The sequence below is a fragment of the Canis lupus genome, chromosome 23 (genome assembly GCF_011100685.1).
Source record: "Canis lupus familiaris isolate Mischka breed German Shepherd chromosome 23, alternate assembly UU_Cfam_GSD_1.0, whole genome shotgun sequence".
NCBI lineage: Eukaryota > Metazoa > Chordata > Mammalia > Carnivora > Canidae > Canis > Canis lupus.
In genome coordinates, this window is record NC_049244.1 from 14,694,474 (window position 1) to 14,719,467 (window position 24,994).

The following is a 24,994-nucleotide window of genomic DNA, read 5'->3' on the forward strand; positions in this document are numbered from 1 at the left end:
TCATAAAACAAAAACCCTAAATAATGCTTTGCTCTTGTCAGTTGCACCATTTCATTGCAGAGGACTGGAGAATTCAAAATCTAGATGTATATTTATTTCAAAAACATTCCGCTCAAAATAAATATTCCTCTCTTTCTTACTCTTTAAAAATTTTCATCAGTGTTTATTTTACTTAGTTTTTTTTTTTTTCTAAGAGGTAACCTGCTCACAAAATAAAAATGCAGAAGATATTAGGGCACAGATTGAAAAATCTCCTTAGAAAACTAGTTTTCTCCTGTAGAACAAACCAATGATGAGTTTCTTGTGACTATTTTCAGAGGCATTCTATTCCTGTGAGGGTGAGTGTGGCTGTGGGTATGTAACAAATGCAAAAGGAAAATAAAAACCACATATCAAAACACACATACGCACATATACAGATTTTCCTTTTTGCAACTCAGCTTGTAGCATACCGCACATTGCTCTGTATCTTTTTTTATTTACTAAATAATAACCATCTCTCATTAGTTTAAAATTACAGCCCAAGATCAAAATACAAACTCTTTGACATTCAATTTTACCTGTTTGTCTCACATTTAAAGAAAATAAAACATCATCAAAATGGAGTAAAGAAAAAAAAAAAAAACCTTGAGTATAGCTCACCATACACCATCTCAAGTCTCTTTTTTTTTTTTTTTTTTCCTTTTTGAACCTGAAATCTTTAACCAGAGTCTGAGTGCAATGGCCAATAAATGTAAGCAGCTTAAAGTAACAGGAGGCAATGTTCTGGGTATTGCTAAGGTAAGCTGACTTTTTTTTTTTTTTTTTTACTTAAGTAGTTTAAAATGCAGCTTCTCAAAAGTAAATTACCCATCATTGTTCAATACAATACAACAATACATTGTTCAATTTATCATATTTTTCTGACTTTATTAATGAAAACCATTGGTGGATTGCAGTATGTCTATTTAAGGAAATCTAATTCAATGTTTAAAATGGTGCAATTGAAAATAATATAGTAAAAGTCCTCGTAATATAAATGAAAGAAATTATACAGAATTGCCTGGTACAATCCTAAATTTGTATTTTTAAAATTACATATAGAAAATCAAAGAGTCAGAGAAAATACATTTCTCTGCTGTGAAATGTGTGGTAGGTACTTATTCTCTTCCAAAAATCAGTGTGCATTTTTCCGAATTCTCTATTACAATTATGAACAATCAGAATAATTAGAAAAAAAATTTAAATGAAACAAAAATCCGAAATGAGAATGCCAAAGATACAAAGACAGAAAGGCAACACACTGGGGGAAATATAAATAGGAGTTTTATGAAATAATTGAATAAGGAAATACAGGAAACTCATTCAAACAGCAGAAGTGTTGATACCTGCTGAGACAGGATCCAACTCCCTAAATGAGACAGTGGGAAGTATCAACAGAGACGACACCAGGTTTCAGCTGTGTGTGGTAGGAGGCAAGCAGCACTCATAGACTGGTGACTAACAGAGGGCTGAGTCTTAGGACCACAGGGAACAGAACTCAGGACTACTGCAGACAGATTTGTAACTGAGCGAGGTATACATATGGCCAAGCTTCAATAAAATAACAGTACCTAACATTTGCTGAGTACTTACCATGTACCAGTCATATTTTTCAATGCTTTACGTGTACCAATTAATTTAACCTTCCTGAAATTTAACCTTCCTGAAACCCATATGAGATGGGTACTATTATTTTACTCACCTGAAAAATGAGAAAAACGAGGTTTTCAAAACTTAATTATGGAGATCTGAGGTTCAAAGACAGGCCCTGTGACCTGAAAGTCAGCACTTTTAACTGCTGGCTCTGCCTCCACTGCTGTGGTAGAGAGGGATGTAGTGGGGATTCTCACTCACTAGAGACAGCTTGTTTTTATTACTTCATGTTTTTAGGTCCATTTCCTATTTAGATGTGGAGTAAACATCTTGTTTCTGACTATGGATGGGCGTGTGTGAAGATGATTAAACTGCCATTCATTTTAATTCATCAGACTATATGAGGCAAATTTACTTCTGTGATCATCTAACTGGAGATCAGAAATGGGAATGCCGAAAAAATTGTTAAGTTTTGGAGGGGAAATATTTCTGAGATTTTAGGTACGAGTCTTTGGTTATAGCAGGGATGGGTATACAGAGTTGGACAGAGTGTGTCCCCAATTACAGTTGGAAGGTACCCGCAGTAGTCAATAGACTTCTGGTTTTTGCTTTACTTTCCCTGCCATGATGACTCCCAATGCAGTAGTTAGATGTAGCAAGAAAGTCATCTCAGTGGGACACCTGAGTGGTTCAGTGGTTGAGCATCTGCCTTTGGCTCAGGGTGTGATTCCAGGGTCCCAAGTCCCGCATTGGGCTCCCCACAGGGAGCCTGCTTCTCCCTCTGCCTATGTCTCTGCCCCTCTCTCTGTGTCTCTCATGAATAAATAAATAAAATCTTTAAAAAAATCATCTCAAGATGGGCTGTTCCCAACAGAAATATTGGCAGTGGTCTTCCCCCACTTGTCCTGCCCAGAGGAGAGGGCTGACTTCATCAACACCCACACAAGACAATGGAGAGCAGGACAGTTAGAGCTCTTTATCCTGTGCCATTTTTCCTTTTGTTGTTTTGTTTTAAGCTTGGAAAGATGGGAAGACAGTGGAGAAATAGAGAAATTGCCACTTAGGAAAGCCAAAAGTCTTCTCTTTTTGTCTGTTCCTAATTAGCCTTGGAGTACAATGTCTGATTTAAGAAACTGCTTAAGGTTTTGAAATTAAAAATGAACATAATTGAGGATTCCAGTTTCAGCTCAGATATGTAAAGAGCTGGAAAGCTCCCATACTCTCGGCACTGAAAATGTTGGACAGGCTCAGGGTTCATGATTCTCCTTAAATCCACCAGCAAACTGGGTCACAGGATACCCAACTAAAGAAAAATCTGGGAGAATGGGTACCTACTAGGGAAACCAGGACTGGCTCATCTGTTTGCTTGGAACTAATTCTCTGGATGTTTCATTTGCTAGGGCTGCTGTAATGAAGCACCACAAACTCAGTGATTTGAAACAATAGAAATTTATTTTGTCATGGGTCTGGAGGCTAGAAGTCTGAAATGAAGTCTGAGGAGCCACGCTCCTCTGAGGTTCTGCAGAAGAATCTGTTCCATGTCTCTTTCTCAGCTTCTGGTGACTTCTGGCAATCCTCCACATCCCTTGGCTTGTAGCTTCATCTTTTCAATTGCTGCTTCTGTCCTCACATGATTGTCTTCCTTCTGTGTGTTATCTCTGTGCCTAAATGCCCCTCTTCTTATAAAGACACCAACCATATTGGATTTAGAATTTACCTTAATCCAGTACAATATCATCTTAACTCAATTACATCAAAGATATTATTTCCCAATAGGGTCACATTCACAAGTTCTGGGGGAGAGGGCTTGAATGTATCTTTTTGAGAATGGAGTGGAGCACCTTTCAACCCAGTATATCACATCCACCCTTTAGTATTCAGTTAAACATTCAAAATGTGTTGCTAAAGACCATGTGAGCTAGTGTGAGAGTGTGGTCCCCCTGGAAATGCAGGTATAATGGGATTTGCATCTTCTTGAATGCTTCTCCTCCTAGAACCCTAAGAGAGAAGATGGAGGAGAATCTTGACAAATCTTTGTCCATCATGGTGTTGGCTGGGGTGACAGGAACAAAAGCCTCTGCCAAAAATTCCATCAGACCCATCTCCCCATAAGAGAAAACAATAAAGAACAAACAAACACACAAACAAACAAAAAGCTTTTTTTTTTTTTTTTTTTTTTAATCCTAGTGGGTATAGCAAGGGAACAGGTCCTGGAATGGGCTTCTCCATTTAAATTACCTCAGCCTCTGAGTTCCCAGCCTTGTAGAGCAGGAGGGATATGCAGCCTTGTCTTGCCTGCTGTTTGCATTTGTTTTGATGCAAAGAGGTCATATTAGGAAACTTTCATTGGCCAAAGAGACCCTGCCTGAGGAAGGGACATGCTCATTCACCTTCCTTCCTTGCCCTATCCTTTGTGATGGTGGAGCCAGCATGTGGTTGCCTGTATGAAGGAAAGGATCAGAGTGATATTCTCTGGGCTGGCGCTGGAGCATGTGGCTGAACATCAAGCGTTTCAAGATGGTCCTCCTCAGCATCTTTAGATTCCTTTTTTGGAGACTGGTGCCTTTTATGGATCAGAAGGTCCAAATGGTAAAGGCAAGGAAGCCTTCTATTGCCCTCCTGGCTGAAGCCCCTCCTTGCCTGGTTGGGAAGCTATTAGAACAAGCCCCTGGCAAACAGCAGAGGAAGCTGTAGGTCCTAGGATGTCCCTTGTGGTACATGCTGGAGTTGTATCTAGCATTCAGCTGATGTGTTATGGGCACCCTGGAAAAGTGTACAACTGGGCCATCATAGTGAGCCTGGAGAAGGCCTCCACCATACAGTAAGGTATTTCAGAGACCTCTGGCATGTACGGCCCTCAACTTTCCTGTGACTAAAGCATACCAACAGGTCAGAGCCATCATGGCTTGCCACCATCAATGCATCTTAGCTTACTTCTACCTCTGCTACCTTGTGGAACCATGGCTCTAGGAGAGCCCAATTAATCACTTTTCTTCTTCAGGAAAAGGTTTATCAGAGCCTTCCCTAATCATCAAACCTACACAGAGATGGATATCACACAACACATGGGCAAAAGCTCTGGAATCATAAGTAGTGCTGAGTTTTCTGACTCTATGCTTCTTCTGTCTGCTGCCCAAAGGTAGTAAGGTTCTTGAGCTCCAGTAGCATGGCAGTTCATCCTTGGACTTTGCATTTTATTAGTCTATTTTTTTAAAAGGTTTTATGTATTCATTCATGAGAGATACAAAGAGAGAGTCAGAGACATAGGCAGAGGGAGAAGCAGGCTCCCTGCAGCAACCCCAATGTGGGATTCAATCCCAAGACCCCAGGATCTTGCCCTGAGCCAAAGGCAGATGCTCAACCACTGAGCCACCCAGGTGCCCCTTATTAGTCTATTTAAATGACACTCACAAAAGTGTCTAGAAGCCTGGACTTTCCCCAGAGGTCTGGAAGAGTTCATGGAAAAGGACATTCCTCTTGCAGAGGGTCTGGCAAGCGGGTATTATCATGTCTGAGGTTCCTGGCGCTTCCCTGGAACACAAAAGACCTAAAACTAACCAGTGTCCACCCACCCTTCCCAAGTCAGCTTCCACCAGCTGGCCTGCAGTCACTGGATTGTTGTTCCCCATCTCTACAGCCCACACTATCTACCCTCAGGTGCTACACTGTTGTCTCAGTTGCTCCAATCATGCCATCATCTGGACTCATGTCAGTGAGGAGGTGGACCAGAATGTCCCTCAGCTCTCTTGTCCCTCTTAAGTATATTCCCATTAACATCATTCTGATTGAGGCAAATAGGAGTATCTTTAGAAGGAGTATTAGTAAATGACCGCCCAATCCTGCACTTAGAGCTGACAGTATGGCACAGCTAGTTCAGGTTTCGTGAGAAACTTGGAGAAGGGTGTAACATAAACAAATATCAATGCCACAATGATCCTTTACCCAATCTATGAGTTCTGTTCCATGTCTTAATTTTTGTCTCTAGTCTTTTCTTCCATTTACAAGTTCTTCATTTTATTTTTATTTTTGAAAAGATTTTAAAAATTTATTTTGAGAGAGAGAATGCTAGTGGGGAGAAGAACAGAGGCAGAAGGAGAGAGAGAATCTCAAGAAGATTCCATGTCAAACTCAGAGCCTGATGTGGGGCTTGTTGGGGAGCCTGATGGAGACTCCATTTCATGACCTTGAAATCAGGACCTAAGCCAAAACCAAGAGTCAGACACTCAGCTGAATGTGCCACCCAGGTGCCCCAAGCTCATCATAAAAATAGTTCTGGTACCAAACATCAGTATCTTTGGACCCTACTCAGAACCCTTTATGCTTAGGCAAGATGTTCCCTTAAAGGGGTACCTGGGTGGCATAGTTGGTTAAGCATCCAAGTCCTGGTTTTAGCTCAGGTTGTGATCTCAAGGTCATAAAATCGAGCCCTGTATTGGGCTCTACACTCAGCATGGAGTCTGCCTGTGATTCTCTCTCCTTCTCCCTTTGTCCCTCCTGCTTGTGCTCTCTCTCCTTCTCTCAAACTAAAGAAACAAATGCTTTCAAAAAATATTCCTTTAGAGATGCCCTTTCTATTTTCTTGTCTCTTTCATTGTGACTTTGTCAAAAGTGATCAGTCCATGACAGTAGAACTTTAGGAACTGTCCCATCAATGGCTTAGGGAAGGTGGGATCTTCCTAGTGTCCATCTTCTGAAGCTTTCTAGAAGAGCTGATGAAGAAAGCAACGTGGACTTTGATACTCCCCTTCCTCACACCCTGTATCTTTGAACCTAGTATCTTATGGGAAAGGCTGCCTTCCTCGGTGTTTGTTCATCCCCCCAAATCTAAAACTAACTTACTGGAAATGGACCAGAAAACTTTTTGGCAAAGATCTCTACAAAAATATTTTGAAGGGAACAGAAGGAAGGGCATTTTTTTCCTAAGCTCTCTGGGCTCTTCCTCTCAGCCTGTGAACCTGAGCAAGTCCCTGGATTCCTTCTCATCTTAGGTGAGGATGGGAGCAATTAGTAAAGACCAAGAGAGAAACGAGTATGGAGGTAGGGTTGGCAATCTCTTCAAATGGTGGCATTGCTGGTGAACAGAGGAAGAGCGGTCCTTGCTGATCAGAATTTGGTGTGAAGGTTGGGGGTAAATCTTCTACAGAACAATAAATTCCACAGAGTGATCTCCTGTTTTATTATGTGACACCTACAGACATGTCAATCGCCCCATGAGGAAAGCATTCTGGTGACTCAGAGCCTGGCTACAGCTACAGATGGGAAGCTTGAAGGCTGTGGCTGGCCTCTTGGTGCGTTCAGCTTGACTCTGGGCATGGGGCTCTGAGGGCAATGAGTCTGCTATCTCAGGAGGCATGGAGCTCTGCCTTGGACCAAATGACACTTGTAGGGTCATTCTTTTCTCCTCCTATCCTATTAGGAAGTGATGGGGAGTGTGCTATGCTTTAAATAAATCATCCTATTGTTGTTGTTGTTAAAAAATAAACAAACAGAAAGTCCAGAACAAAGGTGTGCGTTTTGATGGATAAAGATGAATTTTAGAGAGAGGGGAAAACATGTTTAGCAAAGAGTTTGCCTAAAGTGAGGATCCAAGATCTTTTCACTGCTTGTTCAGCACTTTATCTGATATTTTGTGATCTACCCGTGATAATAAAATTATATTGGTCAAAGGTCAGATAATAGAAAAGTTATTATGGATCAATAATGTGTCCTCTCAAGTCACATCAGTGGATCCAGCACGACGTAAAAGTCTTTGGCTTTGTATCTAGCAGATTCTGAGCTTGGATCACGCATCTGCATCTTGAAAACATGGCCAAGTCTTACAACTTTTCAAGGCCTCAGTTTCCTCATGTTTAAAATGTGGCAGCACCTATCCTGCATGGTTGTGAAAAGGTCAGTGGTAGTAAATAATAGATGCTACTAATGAAGCCTAGTTATAAGAAAGGCAGGCAAGGACAAGGGCCCCTGCCCTAAGAGGAAGCCACCCTTAAAAGGATTCTACATCACCCTGGAAGGATCTCTCCACCCTTTCCCACATGATAGGTAGATGACAAAAACCTGATTGGGTGACAGGTGCATGGAGAGTTAATCAGGTTAAAACAGCCCACCAACAATCTCATAAAAACCCCTAAACTTCGAAACTCTGGTGGTAACCCTCTAGGGTCCCCTCCCTCTTTGAGAGTTTTGTACTATTGCTCAATAAACTTTGCTTTGCTTCCCACCACTCTTCCTCTGGTCCACATCTTCATTCTTTGAAGCAGCATGACCAAGAAATGTGGGTATACCAAAGGAAAAGAAATCTTGCTACACTACTAGAGTTGGAATATGCAACAGCTCAGAGCAGCTCAGAATGGCATATTCCACTCTCTTTAATGTCAAAAGAGTTGAATGGCCCAGATGATTTGGGGAGAGGGTAGCAGTGAAATGTCCAGTCACTCTGCTGAGGTGCCAAATTAGGGAAGAGGCAACAGCAAGGGGGTTGGAAGACCTATCACACGTGTGGATGGGAGAAGACATGATTGAATTCACATCAGGAAGTTTTCCATCTACTTTGCATCAAGCCATGGGAGGTAAAACATATTGCTCACAAAATTCCCTGATCTTATTTCATGCTACAATGTTGTCATAAACCAGAGCCTTCTAGAATATGACATCTCCGTAGACAAGTACCGTGTCTACTCTATTTATCATTAAAATATTTATGGAATGTTCATGCACCAGGCACTGTTAAATGAATGAGTCAATGAAAAGTTATGCTTATCTATTTGGTAGATACATCCTTTTTTTCCAGAACAAATCACAGAGATGATTGAAACAGCAAGTTATTTCTGGGATGGAAAATGTGAATTGTGTTGGGTTTCTGTGACCAAAGTGATTAGAACAAACATCAAATGCCCTCCTCTACAGAGCTGACAAAAATCTCAGGCCAAGTGAAATAAACATTTGAAAAAAACATTGAAAGCAAAATTACCTTCCGCGTTGGCATTTCCCAAAGTCATTGCATAAGAGAAAACCTTAGAACTCAGGGGTTGACATTTTGGATTTGTTTTTATTATTTATTTGTTTGTTTGTTTATAAAGAGTGCATGAGTGGTGGGGGGGAGGGGCAGAGGGAGACGTAGAGAGAGAATCTCAAGCAAAATCTGTGCTAAGGGGGAAACCCAATGGGGCTTAATCTCACAACCCTGAGATATAACCTGACCCAAAATCAAGAGTTCCACTTCAACTGATTGAGCCACCCAAGTGACCCTGGATCTGTTTTTAAAAGCACACTCTAGGCCTTCCTGGTTGTAGTAGGTCCATGGTAAGGTCTCTAACTTTCCAAGCCTCATCTAAAAAATGGAGGTAGCAGTAGCACCTACCTCAGAGCAGTCTTTTGAGGCTTGTATGGCCTCAAGTATGTAGCCAGCTGTTACAGTTCCTGGCACATAGTGAAGGCTCAGTGATGGCGACCTTGTTCTTAGAGCCATACCTCATATTTCTGTTTCTGTTTAGGAATGCGGATTTCTGGGATGTGGGTTTGGAATCCACTGGAGACTAAGTCCACAGTACCACCTGTTGACTGCTTTATTGGGATAGTCACCTGCAATCTCAGAAGGGTGGGAGAAAGATCCTAACAGTAGGCTACTCCCTCTGTTTCTCAGTATTTAAATGAAAAGACAGCCTTTGATATATGGGAGACTTTTTCATCATTATTGTAAATGACACTCATATACGGAAATTCAAAAAATAACCAAATCTTCTAAGGTTGAGTTTGAGCTATATTACTTTTCACTTGACTAACTTTGGAAAGCAATGAAAAGAATAATCTTTCTCAGTATCCCTTAAAAATAAAAGTATTATCAATTGTGAATTTTGTGGGAACTGTTGAGAGTTGGAGAAGTACTCACTTCTTAGAATAAATTATAAAACAGTAAAAAATACATAGATATGAGGTTAACAGATCATGGTTATTTTATAAACAAGGGACACCATTGTAAATGTAGCTTGTTTCTTCACTCTCTGGTTTTCTCTTATCTTTATGTCTTGAAACTAAGGATTCTTCAGCAGAAGTCTACGGATATGTTTCAGGCAGTTCCCAAGCATCCTGAAACTTAGTGAACATGTTAGGCATATGGGTAGTGGTGCTGGCATCACTTCTTAAAAGTCTGTAATTCCTGAGAAACAAACAGCAAAAAAAGAACCATTGCTCTAAAAAGAACTCTGATGGGACATAAGTAAAATTAATTTCAAGGTCTTAATTCCAATTCTTATTTTCTTATACTTGCCAATAATTCCATTTTTCTAAGTTTCTCTTCCAACTTCTTCTGCCAGGAAGTACAACGTAAATTGGTGTTCACGGAGGAAAGATATATATACAATATGTTCTCAGAGCCTGAAACTGGTTGGCTAGCTTTTTCTTGGGTGCTTGTGGTATAAAGCATGAAGATGTCATGTGGGAAATGACCTTGGTACAATTGTAGCCTTTATATATATTATCATGCAAGTTATACTAGAGGTCATGGAACAGAAGGGTTCACAGGTCAAATAAAGATGCTAAAAGGACTTCTTAATCTATTTAAAATCCATGGCCAGAAGCAAGGTGAAAGCCATTGGGTAGGTTAACTCATTCAGGGTAGCGTTCAAGAAGAATAGAAGGACCACACAGCCAAAAGCTCTGCAATGTTCATGTATTTTGCCTCTCCTTGTGCTACATCATCCTTCTCCACTAATTGTGTTTTATAGAGATCAGAGTTGAAAAGCAAGCAAGACAGGCCACAGAAGGAAGGAGCCAGTGAAAATGTTCCTTTTGAGAGAAGCAAGGACAAGTAATTGAAATTCACTAATTAGCCCGATAAGTTGCTATGGGCACCAAAGGGTGACCAAGTGAAGACCTCAAAAATGTGCCTCATATTTCTTATGTGTATTTAGCATATCATGAATACTTGGTGCTTCATGTATATTTAGTGCATTATATAATGTTTTCTTCATCTTCGGGTTTCTCTTTTTGTTCACACTCATCTGCTCTACTTATTTTATGTCTTAAAGTTTACTTTCTTTGTTGTGTTTAATACATTGTATGAATTTCATTTATCTCCTTTGTTTTCTACAGAATTAAATATTGACAAACAACAACAAATACATACTTTGGCACAGAATATTTGTGGCCCTTGAATAAGAGCTCCCAGTTACCTTAGATGATCCTGGACCAGAGAAATCTAATTTCTGCTGTTTGCTTACCACAGTCCTCCATAGTTTGATGAATGGATATTTTTGATTTTGGTTGACTTGGATTTTAATCCTTATAGAGTCAAGGTGTCAAAAGAAAATTTTCATGTATAACTCTGTCTCCTGGCCTTTACAAAAGATGTCTCAAGTTGTTGGTAGATTTTAGGCATGTTTGGAGACAGGAACTGGACTATCTCTGAAGCATAAAGACAAGGAAACATGTGTGAGGTTAGGAAGACCTAAAGGGTCTCTTCCCACCAAAGCCCCTAACTCGAGTTTTTCTCAGCCTCTTGCATGGATGGAATGCTCTCTCCTCTCCTAGTTTTTGTTACCAAGGATAGTATGCTGCTGCTACTGCTGCTGCTGCTGCTTCTGGCATTCTACGGGAAGCCAGCAGTATACCCAATTAAATACAGAAACTACTCCTTCCCACTGGTCCCTCCCTCAACCCATTTCTGGAACAGTGAAGAAAAACACAACAGACTACCTGATTGATTTTATTTTCATTTTTTATTGAAAGCTTCATCAAAGAAAACAGAAGTTTAAACCTAACATCCACTGATCTACAGAAAGCCCAAGGAATGGGGGAAATGGTAGCTAATTTGACTGTGGTACAGATGAAAAAATTAAAAATAAAACCAGAAACACCATAGAATTACAGAACTTTCCATGACAGAGACAGCGGTACAAAATGCTCTTAAATAAAGTTTAAATTTGAATGATGTTTCATAAGTTCCATGAAGTCAAATATGGCCTAAAACAATGGTTTTTAAAAAGCTGTGTCCCATTTTTTTTTTTAAAAAGAAACTGGGTATTTCATAGCAAGTATACTTTTATGTGTATTTTTTTTTAAATTAAGATCCCAATTATATTTCTCTTTTTTTAAATAAGTGGAAGCATTAATTTCAAGAATGGAAAAAACTTATTCAAGTGTCTCTTTGAAATAGTTTTTATAGCTCCTGAAAAGTATGAAATAACTCACTTCTTCATATATGACGAAATGACATTTTTTTGGGGAGGCAGACAGAGCATCTTTCTTAATAATATAAGACCAGAAGGTTTAAAATACAAAGCATAACACTAAAGTTACACTTTGGACACTACTTAATTTGAAATGATCAGAAAAAATCCACTGGAGTGTCAAGGTCATTCACCCTTATTACTGTGATGCAAAACAAAAAAAAAATTAACAAAAACAAAGCATTTTTCTTGCCAAAGATTTAAGATAGGGACAAGAGTGTATATTTAACCAAGAGATGCTATTATATTCTCATAACTCAATTTTGAGTTGACATTTTCTTCTGGTTAAAATGTCAATAGTGAACGAAACCAAAACAGCTTTCTTTTGAGGGAAGCCAAATACTTTGCTACAGGTTTCCCCCCTACCCCCTTTGTTTTTGCAAGAATACAGCCAACTCTCAATTATTTGCAATGAATGGGAAAGAGACACTATGGCTAATAAAAAGCCATGGTATATAATGCACTGACAGTTTTACCAATGATTTTAAACTTCTTCGATAAATCGAGACTTAACAAAGAAACAGACTGATTTGAATCTGATTTCCAAATGTTTCTTTTCCATCCTCAGGGTGAAATGCTAATAAAAGGAAACAGAGCCCAAGACCTAACAGTTGAAAAGAGAAGACAAAACAAATCTACAAAGTAGATAGCCCTTCAAAAATTGAGAGTGATTGTATTTCTGCAAGACTCAGTCATTGGGGAAGTTACTAACTGGAGTGAATAAAATGGAAGAAAAGTGTGACTCTGTGGCCTAGAGGTTCTTCCTACAGACTCCAAGCTTGATCTCACCTCTGCTCCAGCTTTAAAGCTTCCTTAGAGGAAGAAGCATTTCTTAAAATATTATTTTTCCTTTCAGAAATACAAAGAAATGCTCATTGAGAAGCTATCCATCCTTTATTTGTGTGACGGGGAGCATATGTATTGGGGTATAAACTGAAAGAGAAGCAAAACCACCAATCTGGGGTAAGCTCCCCTGCCTCACATGAGAAAAGATTTTGGGGGCAACTCAGGGATCTTGTATTTAGTTCTGTACTGTCCTGGACTCCATGCAGTCCACAAAGGACAGCCATGACCAAGGACACTTGGATTAAGGGAGCGATTTCATATTTAAGAATATTGGGTAAGAAATGTTAAATTTGAGTTAGACTCAACTGACTTCCAATACCTCAGTGGATGTCATGTGTAACAAATTGATTCATTAATGAAATCCCATTATCACTCTGTCACAGGAAGGGTATAGTGTACAGAATCAATGAGCCTGTTTAAATTCTGCTAGTCCCTCAGATTGGAGTGAGATGCTGTCAGTTCTCGGTAAGCTCAAAATTTTGAAGGATGCCAGGCACAATAACACAAAAACCAAAGTCTCATCTTTCACTCCCTACTGTGGATGAGAACATAGATCAAGGCTCTAAGACATGTTTAACTTTGTTAGGAAGTGTGATTCTTCAAATGTGCTGAATGTTGTTTACCCACACAAATAAATATTACCCTTTATTTGATTTGATATCATCTAAAAACATTTACCACTGAAACCCACTTAAGAATTTCTCTCTGCTTATCAGCTCATCTACAGTGGTTCATGCACGCAAAGTACAAATGAGACTCAGTTGTCAAATGTATTTTTCGTTTCTCACTAACATTATAATCTGTCTAGACAGTCCATTGAAACTTCTGAATCATGAAGTGCTGCAAAAGTGCTACTCAACCAAATCTCACTCTTCATTAATGGGGATTTTAGGCCACTGTAAAATATATATAGGTATAGAATAGACATCTCAAATATTCAAATTAACCTTTTTTTAGAAAAAAAAAAGCTACTCTGTTTTTGTCATACATGAATTAAAATGATTTTAACATAGTTTTGCAAGAGGTTGATGTATTCTGCAGGTAGAGCGAACTTCCTGCTCCATCCAGTCTTTTTCTGCTCTTAGCCTGCCTTCTCTAACATGAGTGTTTTTAATACCATGTAGTTTTTCACTAGAATGTGTGGAAGTGAGTCTTGTATGCTGTCAAATGTGGCAGATCTGTTAAAGTCACAGGAAGAACTGATTCAAGTGAAGCATAGAGATAACATCTGAATGATTGAAATTTACCAACAAAACTAACCCTGGCCAAACTGAATTTAGGTAGAGGATTTTCTTTCTTTCTCTCTTTCTCTCTTTCTTTCTTTCTTTCTTTCTTTCTTTCTTTCTTTCTTTCTTTCTTTCTTTCTTTTTCTTTCTTTCTTTCTTTTTTTAAGAATATTATGTCACTTGCAACAATCGTGACATGCCAGTCTTCAAGGAAAAACAGTCCCCAGCACCTACTGGTTGTTAGCTTTAGCTTACCTAGGACCCAAGACATTTTTAGAACACATGGCCATGCATTGAGTCACTATGCATAATTTGTCTCCCTTGACAAAACTTTATCATTATTAAGAGAAAACCCATTCCTCCATTGACCATGTATCTAGAGTTTAAGTAAGATTACATTGATCTCATTTGGATTGGGATTTTGGTTTGTTTCCTCATGTTTAGAAGGCTTGACAATTAAAGTCTAAAGGAAAAATGGAAATAATCTGAATAAATGTTTGGAAATCTGACGAACCAGAATACTTAAAAAAAAAAAAAAGCCTTAAATAGGATTAGAATCACCATAATAACAATTGCGATTAAATTAGGATTTTGATGTCTGCAAATATTGAACACATATTTTGATTTGTTTTATTCTTCATATAATGTAATGCTGCTTACCTGTTGATGTTTTTTATATTCCCCCAGACTTGACTCTTAAAAACAATCATTAGGTAAGATGACAGATGCAAATTTGAACATGTGCCATTTTTCCTTCTTTTTTTTCCTTTTTGATTTGCAATAAGATATTTTCTTGAATGGCATGATATAAAAAATCCAAACACAAAACACATGGACACATAAAATGACAGGTAATTTCCTTGCGCCTGAAGTGGCTTAAAAAAATTGAGATCATTGAAATTTCATAGTTGAAAAAAATGTTTCTGAATGTATAAATAAAGCAGTAGTTTTGAATAGAAACAGGAAGTTACCTAGGCACATTCATCAGCCACATGGTAGCTACCTCTTAGCCTCATTGTTGATTGCGTAAATGAGACTTTCTTTGTATCACATTAAGGTTTTTTTTTGTTTTTTTTTTTTTACAGAAACAAAAGAAAGCATGTTTGTTTCATATTCAAATGAAATATGCCCAGGATAATCCTTATTTATACAAAGAGTTCAGAGACTGAAAAAGAGAAACGAAAAGCACAGTTCCTATACATGTTCGCTTATACCCACCCCCTGTGACTCAGGAGCCCACTTCTCAAAGAAAAAACTTAAGTGCCACCCTTGAAATACATGAGAAGCTGAAGGACAGAACAGAAGAAAGTATAAATTTAAGATTCTCTCTAAATCATGGAAAACCATTAAGGAATGGGTGTCACCAGAGGGAATTTCTCTGTAGCACATGCTACTACATTTTCTTGGATACATTTTTGCCTCTAATTTGATTGCAAAAATAGGGAGTCACTTTCTAGACTTGAGCTTCCAATTCATGGATTTTCAAATAAGAAAACAGAGCCCATTTCAACACGAGGCCTCTGTTGACAGGTCATAAATAGTGGAATATTGACAATTTCAGATGAGCCAAACTCATTACTGATATTGACCTAAAGGGAGTATGATTTGCCTTTTAAGTTTTTTCAGTTTTTAAAAGCCTACCCTGTTTTCTTTTACAGTGTACTTCATGCATTTCCTTCTTCCTTCTGGACTAAGACAGTTTTCTTGGATTTAGCTTGTGAAAAGACTTTCACCCATCTGATTGCAATGATCCATTCAGAAAGCAACTCTAGGGCATGGTTCAATTAACATAGTTCCATCGGTCTTAAGTTCAGGTGAAACTATACAGGTTGAACATGGATTCCATGAGTCAAATATGCAGAGATGTTTGTTAAGTCAATTTAATCCATTTTAGACAAAGTTTTGCATCATTCTCAATGCAAATATATCTACTTTGGCTTTAAAGATTGAGCAGATCTAATTCTTTTGGTTCTTATTGATATAAATCATACAATTTCTTGATTGTCAACTAGCATCTTAAAAGCTTACCTAAATTTCACTAATAGAATCCTCAATCTTATTGGTCCTACTTGCCTCAGAGAGCAAAACTGAAAAAAAAAAAAAAAAAAAAAAAAAAAAAAGGTCTGTTTTTGTCCTTCTTCTGACAACACCAGGGTATGAAAATACAATGAAAGGAGGCAAAAAGAAGATATCCCCTCCCCAACTGCAGAATCAAGGTGGCTGTTCATGGCAGGATGAACAAAGACTGAGGTGAGAAGACAAAACCTAGAGGTGTTGGACGTTAGAAGGAAGACTATTGTTACAAATACAATGAGACCTTTTCAGGAGACCACTCATCACTTAACAGAATATCACTACGCTTTTTTGACAAGTGACCTTTCAGACCAGTTCGGGAAGGATCTTTAGTTCAAAGTTCACAGAAAGGAATTTCAACCTGTTAAACAAGTGTCTCAGCTTATTGGTGGCCATCATTACAGGTGTCACTATTTAGAGAGCTAGTAAGGAACCAGAAAAGCTCACAGAATGAATATAAAGCCTTTTGGCTCTATCAGTTGGTATCCAGAACTCTTCTTCGCGCTGAAACTGCTGAACACAGCAGGTGCAAGCTTCTGCTAGTATCAACAAATGCACATTAAAAAACAAAAACAAACAAAAAAAACATTTTTTGTTTTGTTTGGTTTTGCAGTATGTAAAACACCAGTGGAAGGTAGTTTAAACAAACAACAAAGTAAGAACTGGTCCGGCCATGTAGGTCAAATAAAATTTTTAAAAAGAAAAGAGAAGAAAAGGAAAACAACCTCTATCTTCTGGACTGCAATAGGGTGCCACTTCATCTTTGGTATAAAATAGGCCATCCATAGGCTGAATTTGATCACAACTAGGAAAGACTACAGAAATTGTCAACAATTTCTCTATCTATTGCTTTTTTTGTTTTTTTGTTTTTTTTTTTTTTGCACTTTTTGACCATAAGCTCCTATCTACTTAATTTTTTTAATGCTCTTAAGCTAGGTTTTGCAATGTGACAAGCAAAGCTGACTAAAAACTTTGTAAAGCTCATAAAAAAGACTGCAGATAAAAAGCACTAATGCCTTTGCTAGCGATCACGCTTCGTAAATAAAAAAAATCTGCATTCTGCCCTCCAAACACGCATTATTTCTAATGCAATTGTTTTTAAACCAACATTAATAACTTTACCGTAAAATGTTTTAGCCTTCTAGAATGATTCAACACTTAAGACAAAGTTCATGAAAAGTCCCAGCATTTTCCCAATTCTTGCAGTTGCCATGGTTTCTTTTATCAACAAATTTTCTTCAAATGAAGAAAAACATTTTCTTTTAAACTGTACAGTTTTTTTTTCACCCTAAAAACTCATAGTCTTAAACTTCTGTACCAGTTAAAGCCGGCACAATATTTCAATTCTTTCTTGAATTTTTTTTTAACAAGACGTTGACAGCTTGCCTCGAGAGCCTTTGACGTCCTTAAAATTAAGGCAATTAAGATTCAAGATAAACCTTACCTAAATATTTCTAGGAAAACAATAAAATAAAAAACCAACCCACTAGCTTTAAACAAAAAGGGGTAAAGAAAGAGTAGCTTAGTTACTGAGGAAGACAATTTGTTTCCATTTCTGCTTTGCCCACCTCTTGACATCTGATTTTCCGTTTAAAAAAAAAAAAATCTATCTACATCTTCTGGTAAATTCTGAATTCAAATGTTCTTCTAGATAAAATGTCAACCTTCTTCATTTTGTTTCGTTGTTGGTTTTTGTTTGTTTCCTCTTCTGGGATTTTTTTCTTTTAAAAAAAAAAGATGGCGAAAATAAACTGTCAGACCACACGAAGGAACCATTTGCACAGCACATAAAAACACTTTGTTTTCACTGGGTAAAGTAAAAAAAAAAAAAAAAAAAAAAAGCATTCCATCGACGCCTGTGCAAACTGGAAGCCAACTTCCTGTTCAATGAAGTTTCTTCATTCAAGGCAAAGTTTCAGACGAACATTCTTCAGTCTTGTTTATGGTCTGTGGAAACAATTGGGTACAAGCGGTCATTACATCAAAGCATTTTTGACATCACCTTGTGTGCTCTTTTCCAGTAAGATCTCTTTAAAAGATACCAAGTTCTTTCAATATCTAGTAAATTGTACAAGTTTTAAATTCCACCATTTCATACAAATATATATTTAAGCCAGAGAGTTTGTTCACATTAAGTATTGAGGCTTATAGAATGAGAATATCCCTTCATAACTCCTGTGGGATTCATCACTAACTCAGTCAACAAATATGCACATCCCTACTATGTACCCAAGATATAGCAATGATTGTGTGTTACCCTGTGGTATTCACCAAGTATATTCACAGAAGCCTTATTTGGCCCAATAAAGTAGTAAGACAGTTAAGAAGCAATGAATTTTGTTCACTTTACCACTTCTCCTCTTTTTCCTTGTTCACCCATGTCATCAAGTTTTCTTTTTTTTTTTTTTATTTATTTTTATTTATTTTTATTTTTATTTATTTATTTATTTTTAAGTTTTCTAATTCTTGAGAACGGGGACTATATTCTACTTCCACTTTTTACTTTCCAGGAATCTGGCAGATGGTATGCATGCACATAATAAATGTTTAACTAGGCAAATGTCATTTTTACTTCTGCTGCTTTGCCTAGGCTAGCCAAACAATGTCTTCTGCTTCTGTTCCATCTACAGTTGCAGGGTTGAGCTTCTAGTGGGTCGACCTTGACGCTTAGCCCTTCCATCCACAGACTAGAATTCTGTTAAATCATTTCAGGGGTATAAAAAATGATTTTGAAACTATCCGTAGGTCAATTTAGATGAAGTCTACTTCTTTCAGTGTTTTGCAGGTTCTTCTGATGCCTAGTTGCTTAATGTAGTAAAGAAACCTCAGGGTTATTGAGGGTGTCCAGGCTGTTCACTGTATAAGCTGCATGGCTGAGGGAGTTTGTGGGGGCTAAATTCCCGCCTAAAATCTGATCCCCAACCTGCGTCCTCTAGTGCAGGGCTGCATTTGTTCTGAGCAAGCGGGCTTTATTCAAATTAACAAAGTGTCCTTAAGGATGTTTTAAGCTATATGACAGGTAGGCTGGGATGATCCAGAGAGGTTTTTTTCTTCCTAATTTGCAAAACGTGTTCATACGAGTCAGCTGTGCCTCTTAGAAGCCTAAGGATCTTACATGTTCTTAGGATCATGTAAGAAAAGCAACTAGTTGAGAATTGATATTTCCATTTTTAACCAATAGGTTAAGTTTCTAAGAATACATATTTTGTGTATGTTATATGAAAAAGTGGGGTTTCTTTTAAGAAGAAATGACATTAAAAATTTCATAATAGCAGCAACAATAAGGGAAACTTTATCAGTAGTAGTCATGGGAACCATGGTATATATTTGATTTCTGTACCTTTGCAAAGTATAGACTTACTTCATTTATTTCTAAAAACCTACCTTGTTGTGGGAACAAAACGTTTCATTCAGTTTTGTGTTTTTGTGTTTTTTTGGCCTGTTCTTTGCTCCCACACCCATCTTTTACCTGGTATTATTTATCTAGCAGACAATGCCTAATACACCATCAATCTCTGCAACAGCTGCTCCATGACCCGTGTCTTAGCCAAAGGATTACACTGACATAGAACACTCACACTGCTCAGGTATGTCCTGTGCACTGGTCTTGAAGCACCCATATTTATGAGCTAGGCTACAGACACTTTCAAGCTATAACCTTACGCAAAGGTTTCCAATAGCCCTCTCCTATCAAGTGGTCTCAATGTTACACAAAAACAAATGAGGAGAAATGAATGGTTGTCCTTTGCATTTTCTTGGTTGCTAGCTGAAGTTCGAAGGGACAGGGTGTTGCTATTTAATAGAACTGAATTCCCTCCTCTCCACCTTCTCTGTCCTAGGTGAAGTATGAAAATCATGTTGAGAGTGAACATTTTGTCACATGTTTGCAAAAACTCAGAATTCCCAAGTTGGAAGTCCAGCTCACATGCTAATCTTTCAGGAAGTGAAACATTTGATTTATCTTGCCCTCTAGGAGGTCCAACTATTAGCATTTTAATAGCTTTGAAGACGACTGCAATTAAGAAAGCATTTCACTTAGGTTAGAGGTTGTTTCCCACACTCCTTGGGACCCCCACCCCAACTCCGGGGGTATGGTTGTTAAATTCTCCCTCAGCACTAAAACCTAATTTATACTCTGGAGAATGCTGATCTAATCTCCCCCTCTAAAGAAGAGGAGAAGGAGACTCCAAAGGGTTGTCACTCAAAGATTGACAATGATTTTACATATTAAAAGTTAACTTTGCTTGAAGACTCCTATTTTTTCAAGCCCTCGTCATTTTTAAGATTTCTTAAATAGCACAAAGAAAAACCGTTAACTCGGACAGGAACTGGAATTTCCATAGAACTTTCAAAACAAACCACAGGTATCATCTCTGCCTTTGCAGATAAAAGCCCCAAGCCCCTTTTGCATTAGCAGCCTCTTTTAACAGGAAAAAAAAAAAAAAAAGCATTAATATAAAATGTGAAGACCTGTTTTTTAGCTTGGAAAGTGGAATTTGGAATAGTAAAATATTTGTTGCTATAGATCCCAAATATGACCTTTCTATTCATATGCTCATCACTTCTACTTCTTAAACTTTTGTTCTGCAACCTTCTGTTGTGATGTCTGTAATTTACTTCAAAATATCTTTAGTATGAACATTATGCTGCTAAATGTATGTGTGATGGGTTAAGCTACTTTTCCAGGGCACTCAGCTACACAACTCAGGATTTCACACCCCACAGGAGGTCAGCTAATATTTAATGAGAAAAGCCAGAGGTTTCTATAAGTACTTGAAACTGTCCGTATCTCAATTAGCATAATGATTGTCAGAAATGGGGTGCCTGAAGAAAGTAGTGGCATGCTAATTAGCATAATGATGCTAGAAATAAGCTGCCACTTGTGAAACTTAGAGCATTCAAGTTCACGTGGATTGGGTAAAATATTTTAGAGACCCTCTGTACTCTAGGTGAAAGGTACAGTTAGATTGTAGGGACATTTGTAGCTTTATAACTTAAGGGATACTCCTTGTACCTTGATTTCAAAACAAGGCTGTCACAGAAGAGCTTTCTAGTGGCCTCTTTAAGGATAACATAGTCCTGACTCTAGAAAATGGTCAGATCTAATCTGAGTGAATCTCTCATGTTAAGTACATTTAAATTACTTAAAGAAACAGAGCTGGGTCTTTATCGAGTGTACAGAGCAAGCCAGATTAATTTATTGAGCAAGCCAAATTTATCACTTCATCTCTTATGAATGCTTCCTTGATAAATGTCTCTGTGGATACTCTCACATCCCCCAAACTTTTCCCAGTGATCGTTATGTAAGAAAAAGAACGCAGGTGTTTACATGCCCTATACACTTAGCTTAATTCTGTCTTCTTAAATGGTTCTGTAGACTCTCATGCCTTACCATGACACAGATCAGCTTCCCTTGGCTGAAACTGATAAAAACTTAGATAGAGTCACATTCATTTCTTCCTTTTAGAAATTTTCAGAATAGATTGTTATCCATCAATTTATTTGACCTTGAATATTATTTTTGCTTTCATTTGATATGTTAGTGTTGTCATTTCAAGTCAAAAAAGCTCCTGGCGATATGCAGCACGTCAGAGAGAGGAAGTTGAGAATATAAACAGACCTGTTAAAAATCTGCTTCAGGTTTAAAGAAATGTACACAAGGCAATGCCAGTGGTTTTCACGTGGCACACATTTGAAATGTTCCATGTTCCAGGGTGTTCTCATCTCTGGCATGATGCCACAAACATGCCCTGTGGAACATCCTGTAACATACATTCCTGCATAAGTGTAAGGGAAATGCCTTCAAATGAGGAAACCCCTCACCATAATGCTTACCACTGTGAGGACACGTGTGGAGGGTTTCTTCCTTCCATACTTATTATCTGTGGAAAGTCCCACATTATCAGCCATAGGAATCTGTGGTCCAAAGCACGTAACCATGGTGTGGGTAGCTTTGAAATGTTTAAACATTTAAAGTTCCACGTCATCAGACTCAGACTTCCTCAGATATTTCAGGGAATAAAGCTTCTTTGAATCGACTTATTGTAGGGATAATTAGAATTGTTTATCTTTCCCTCTTTGGTTTTTATATTATCTTCTCCTTCCCTCCCTTAGCAACATCAGTAATTCCATGGTTTTGTTTGGAATTGTAAAACCCTTTTTTACCTTTTCTTCTTACTTTGGTTTATCTCCTCCCACCCTCACTCCCCCCCCCCACTTCCGTCCCATTACACTTGCCACCATCTTACTTCACACTTTTTGTTCCCTCTTGTCTGAATCATTGCAATCATTGGACTGTTTCCACTGCTTCCAAATCCATCTTTGACCTCAACTGGAGGAGCATTTGTAGAACAAAGGAAATGCTGTCCAAGTACATCCGTGAGACATCCGATATTAGAATCTGGCTCCAATCTGCCTTTTTTTTTTTTTTTTACACTATTGTACTCTTCTGAATCCCCTTCTCAAAGAAGCACTCTGAGATTTCCCATCTCTGGACTTTGGCCAACCTGTTACTCTACCTAGAACACCACTTGACTATCTGTAAGACCCTATTCCAGGTGCTACAACTTCCACCAAAGCTGACCCAGTCGAGAAAAGTTAAATGCATTCTATTACTATAGTATTTTTTTTTTAAAAGAGTCCTTGCAGTATGCACATCATGCCTATATATACATCTAAGTCTCGTACTAGATTGTAAATTCTGGAGGGCAGGGATCCTGTCTCCTAGCACAGAGACTGGCCTGAGGCTGAATACTCTAAGTGTGGAGGTGGGTGGGGAGACTCTCACTGGAATCTGGGAGAGGCATAGATGTTCTCTCTGAGTTAGGCAGGGCATCCCCTTCCCCACCACATCATACAATGGTCATGAATGGTAGGGACAACCTAAGGAAGAAGAGAGCATCCTGTTGTGGGCTCTAAGTGGGGGCAGCTGAAGCTGATTGAATCGGCCAGGGGAAAGAGGATGTTACAGACAGTTCAAGAAGGGGGTACTTTGTATCCTGAAAGCCATCCTTGAAACACATCCCTCCATACACAGACTCCACTGGTCAATGGAGTCCTTGAAATACAACTCAAATGCTGGCCTTCCATCCCTTAACGCCTTCCAAAGCTTTTGTGGCTCTCTTCAAATAAAACTGCGAATGGTTCCTCTATACAAAGCCAAGTATCCAAGGACTAGAGCTTTCATAAAAACTGCCTGTTTGACTTGGTCTCCTACAGCATTTCCCCTACCTCTTCACCACACTCTAGCTGTAGGTTCACATTCTAGACCTTTGGATTTCCTGGTTTTTTTTTTTTTTTTTTTTCTGCCTATAATGTTTTTTTTCTCCAAATCTCTCCAAGATTAGCTTGTAATTATCTTTCAGATCCAGGCCTCTGTGAAAGGCCTTGCCTGATAACAAATCTTTGGTATTTATCCTGTCACTTTCTATCACAAGGATCTTTTTTAAATATTTGCTTTGCAAATCTGTTTTTTTTTTTTTTTTTTTTAATTATTGTTTGCTGATTGGCTCACTGACTGTGAGTCTACTCCTAGCAGGAAGTAAACTCCAAGAGAACAGGAAAAGCACCTGCCTTTTTCATTGCTCTTTTCCTGGCATCTGAAATTCTGTGCATCACATAGTAGGCATTATATCAATAACTGCTGACTGGTTGAATGAAAGCATCTCTTTTATTTACCCAGACATCATTAAACTGTTAGCAAGAAGGGTCTAGGATCACCCGTTTCCTCATTATGCTCAGAAACAGCAAAAGCCAGCTTCACCTACTCACCAAGTGTTTCTGGCAAACATAGTAGCTCTCGTTTCCAGTGTCTCTCACTGTACTTCCACACAGCCAGCCTCTGGCTCCTTTCTCATACATTACCCTCTGAACAGACTGAAAAAATTCCAATATGCTTGGAACAGAGGATCAGAGACTACTATATTGTGCGGTGTGTGTAAAAGTGATTCACATAGGCTATAGGTGAATTAAAAATAAAAACAAGAAACAAAAACACAAAATGTTTTATTCTTATGGATCATTCCTGAAAGTTGTTATGTGATAATAATAATAATAGTAATAAAGGTCAAGTCATGTCAGCATATTTCATTTGGAAGACTACCTTTAGAAGCTAAACTACTCATAGAAGACTCCATTACCATGATTAATCTTTCAACAACAAACAAATCTCTATGTATTGAGGTTAAAGAGGAATGATCAAGAAATGGGAGTGATACTCTGCAGACAGGAAGGATCTCTTGGGGATTGTCTATTCACTGGGGCTTTGATTGCTACCTACAAATTAGAATAGTTTGCACAAGATATCTCTATATAGATGGAATTTTTGTTAATTACTTTGGTTTCAAAACCTCTCAAATTTTAGTCTACATAATTACTCAACACAAAGCCAACTGTACTTTATAAGTGACTTAAAGATTTGAAAGAGTAATTCTGATACATGATTGTTGCTTTGGCGTTTAAATCCTAAATAAGACTCCACATTGTTTTATATTTTACAGAACTCTTTTTCTTTTTTTTTTAAAGATTTTATTTATTCATTTATGAAAGACACAGAGAGAGAGAGGCAGAGACACAGGCAGAGGGAGTAGCAGGCTCCATGCAGGGAGCCTGACGTGGGACTTGATTGCGGGTCTCCAGGATCAGGCCCTGGGCTAAAGGCGGCGCTAAACCACTGAGCCACCTGGGCTGCCCTACAGCACCCTTTTTCATGAACTAGTTTACTATGTGTTCAAGGCAACCTTGCAAAAGGAGTGTTTCTACCTCCATTCAAGAATGCAGGCTCACTGGGGCACCTGGGTGGCTCAGTCTGTTAAGCATCTGCCTTTAACTCAGGTCAGGATCTCAGGGTCCTGGGGTTGAGCCCCATGGGGCTCTCTGCTCAGCAGGGAGTCTGCTTCTTCCCTCTGTGCTGTCTCTCTCTCAAATAAATAAATAAAATATTTAAAAAGTAAAGAATGCAGCCTCATTATCCAGTTTCAAATAGGAATATTGGAGTTTTCTCCAAAAATACAT

The 24,994-nt window shown here is 38.3% G+C and overlaps 1 protein-coding gene across 11 annotated transcripts in view; it reads right to left on the reverse strand.

Annotated features, from left to right (window-relative positions):
• Window positions 1-11,308: 11,308 nt before the first annotated feature.
• The window catches only part of RBMS3 (RNA binding motif single stranded interacting protein 3), a 1,328,331-nt gene continuing 1,314,645 nt past the window's right edge, over window positions 11,309-24,994 (reverse strand). For all 11 annotated transcript variants that reach the window (XM_038570636.1, XM_038570630.1, XM_038570628.1 and 8 more), the window contains one exon: window positions 11,309-17,929. In XM_038570636.1, coding sequence (XP_038426564.1) covers window positions 17,923-17,929 — 7 coding nt within the window. In that variant the 3' untranslated portion in view covers window positions 11,309-17,922. The remainder of the gene's footprint in view (window positions 17,930-24,994) is intronic.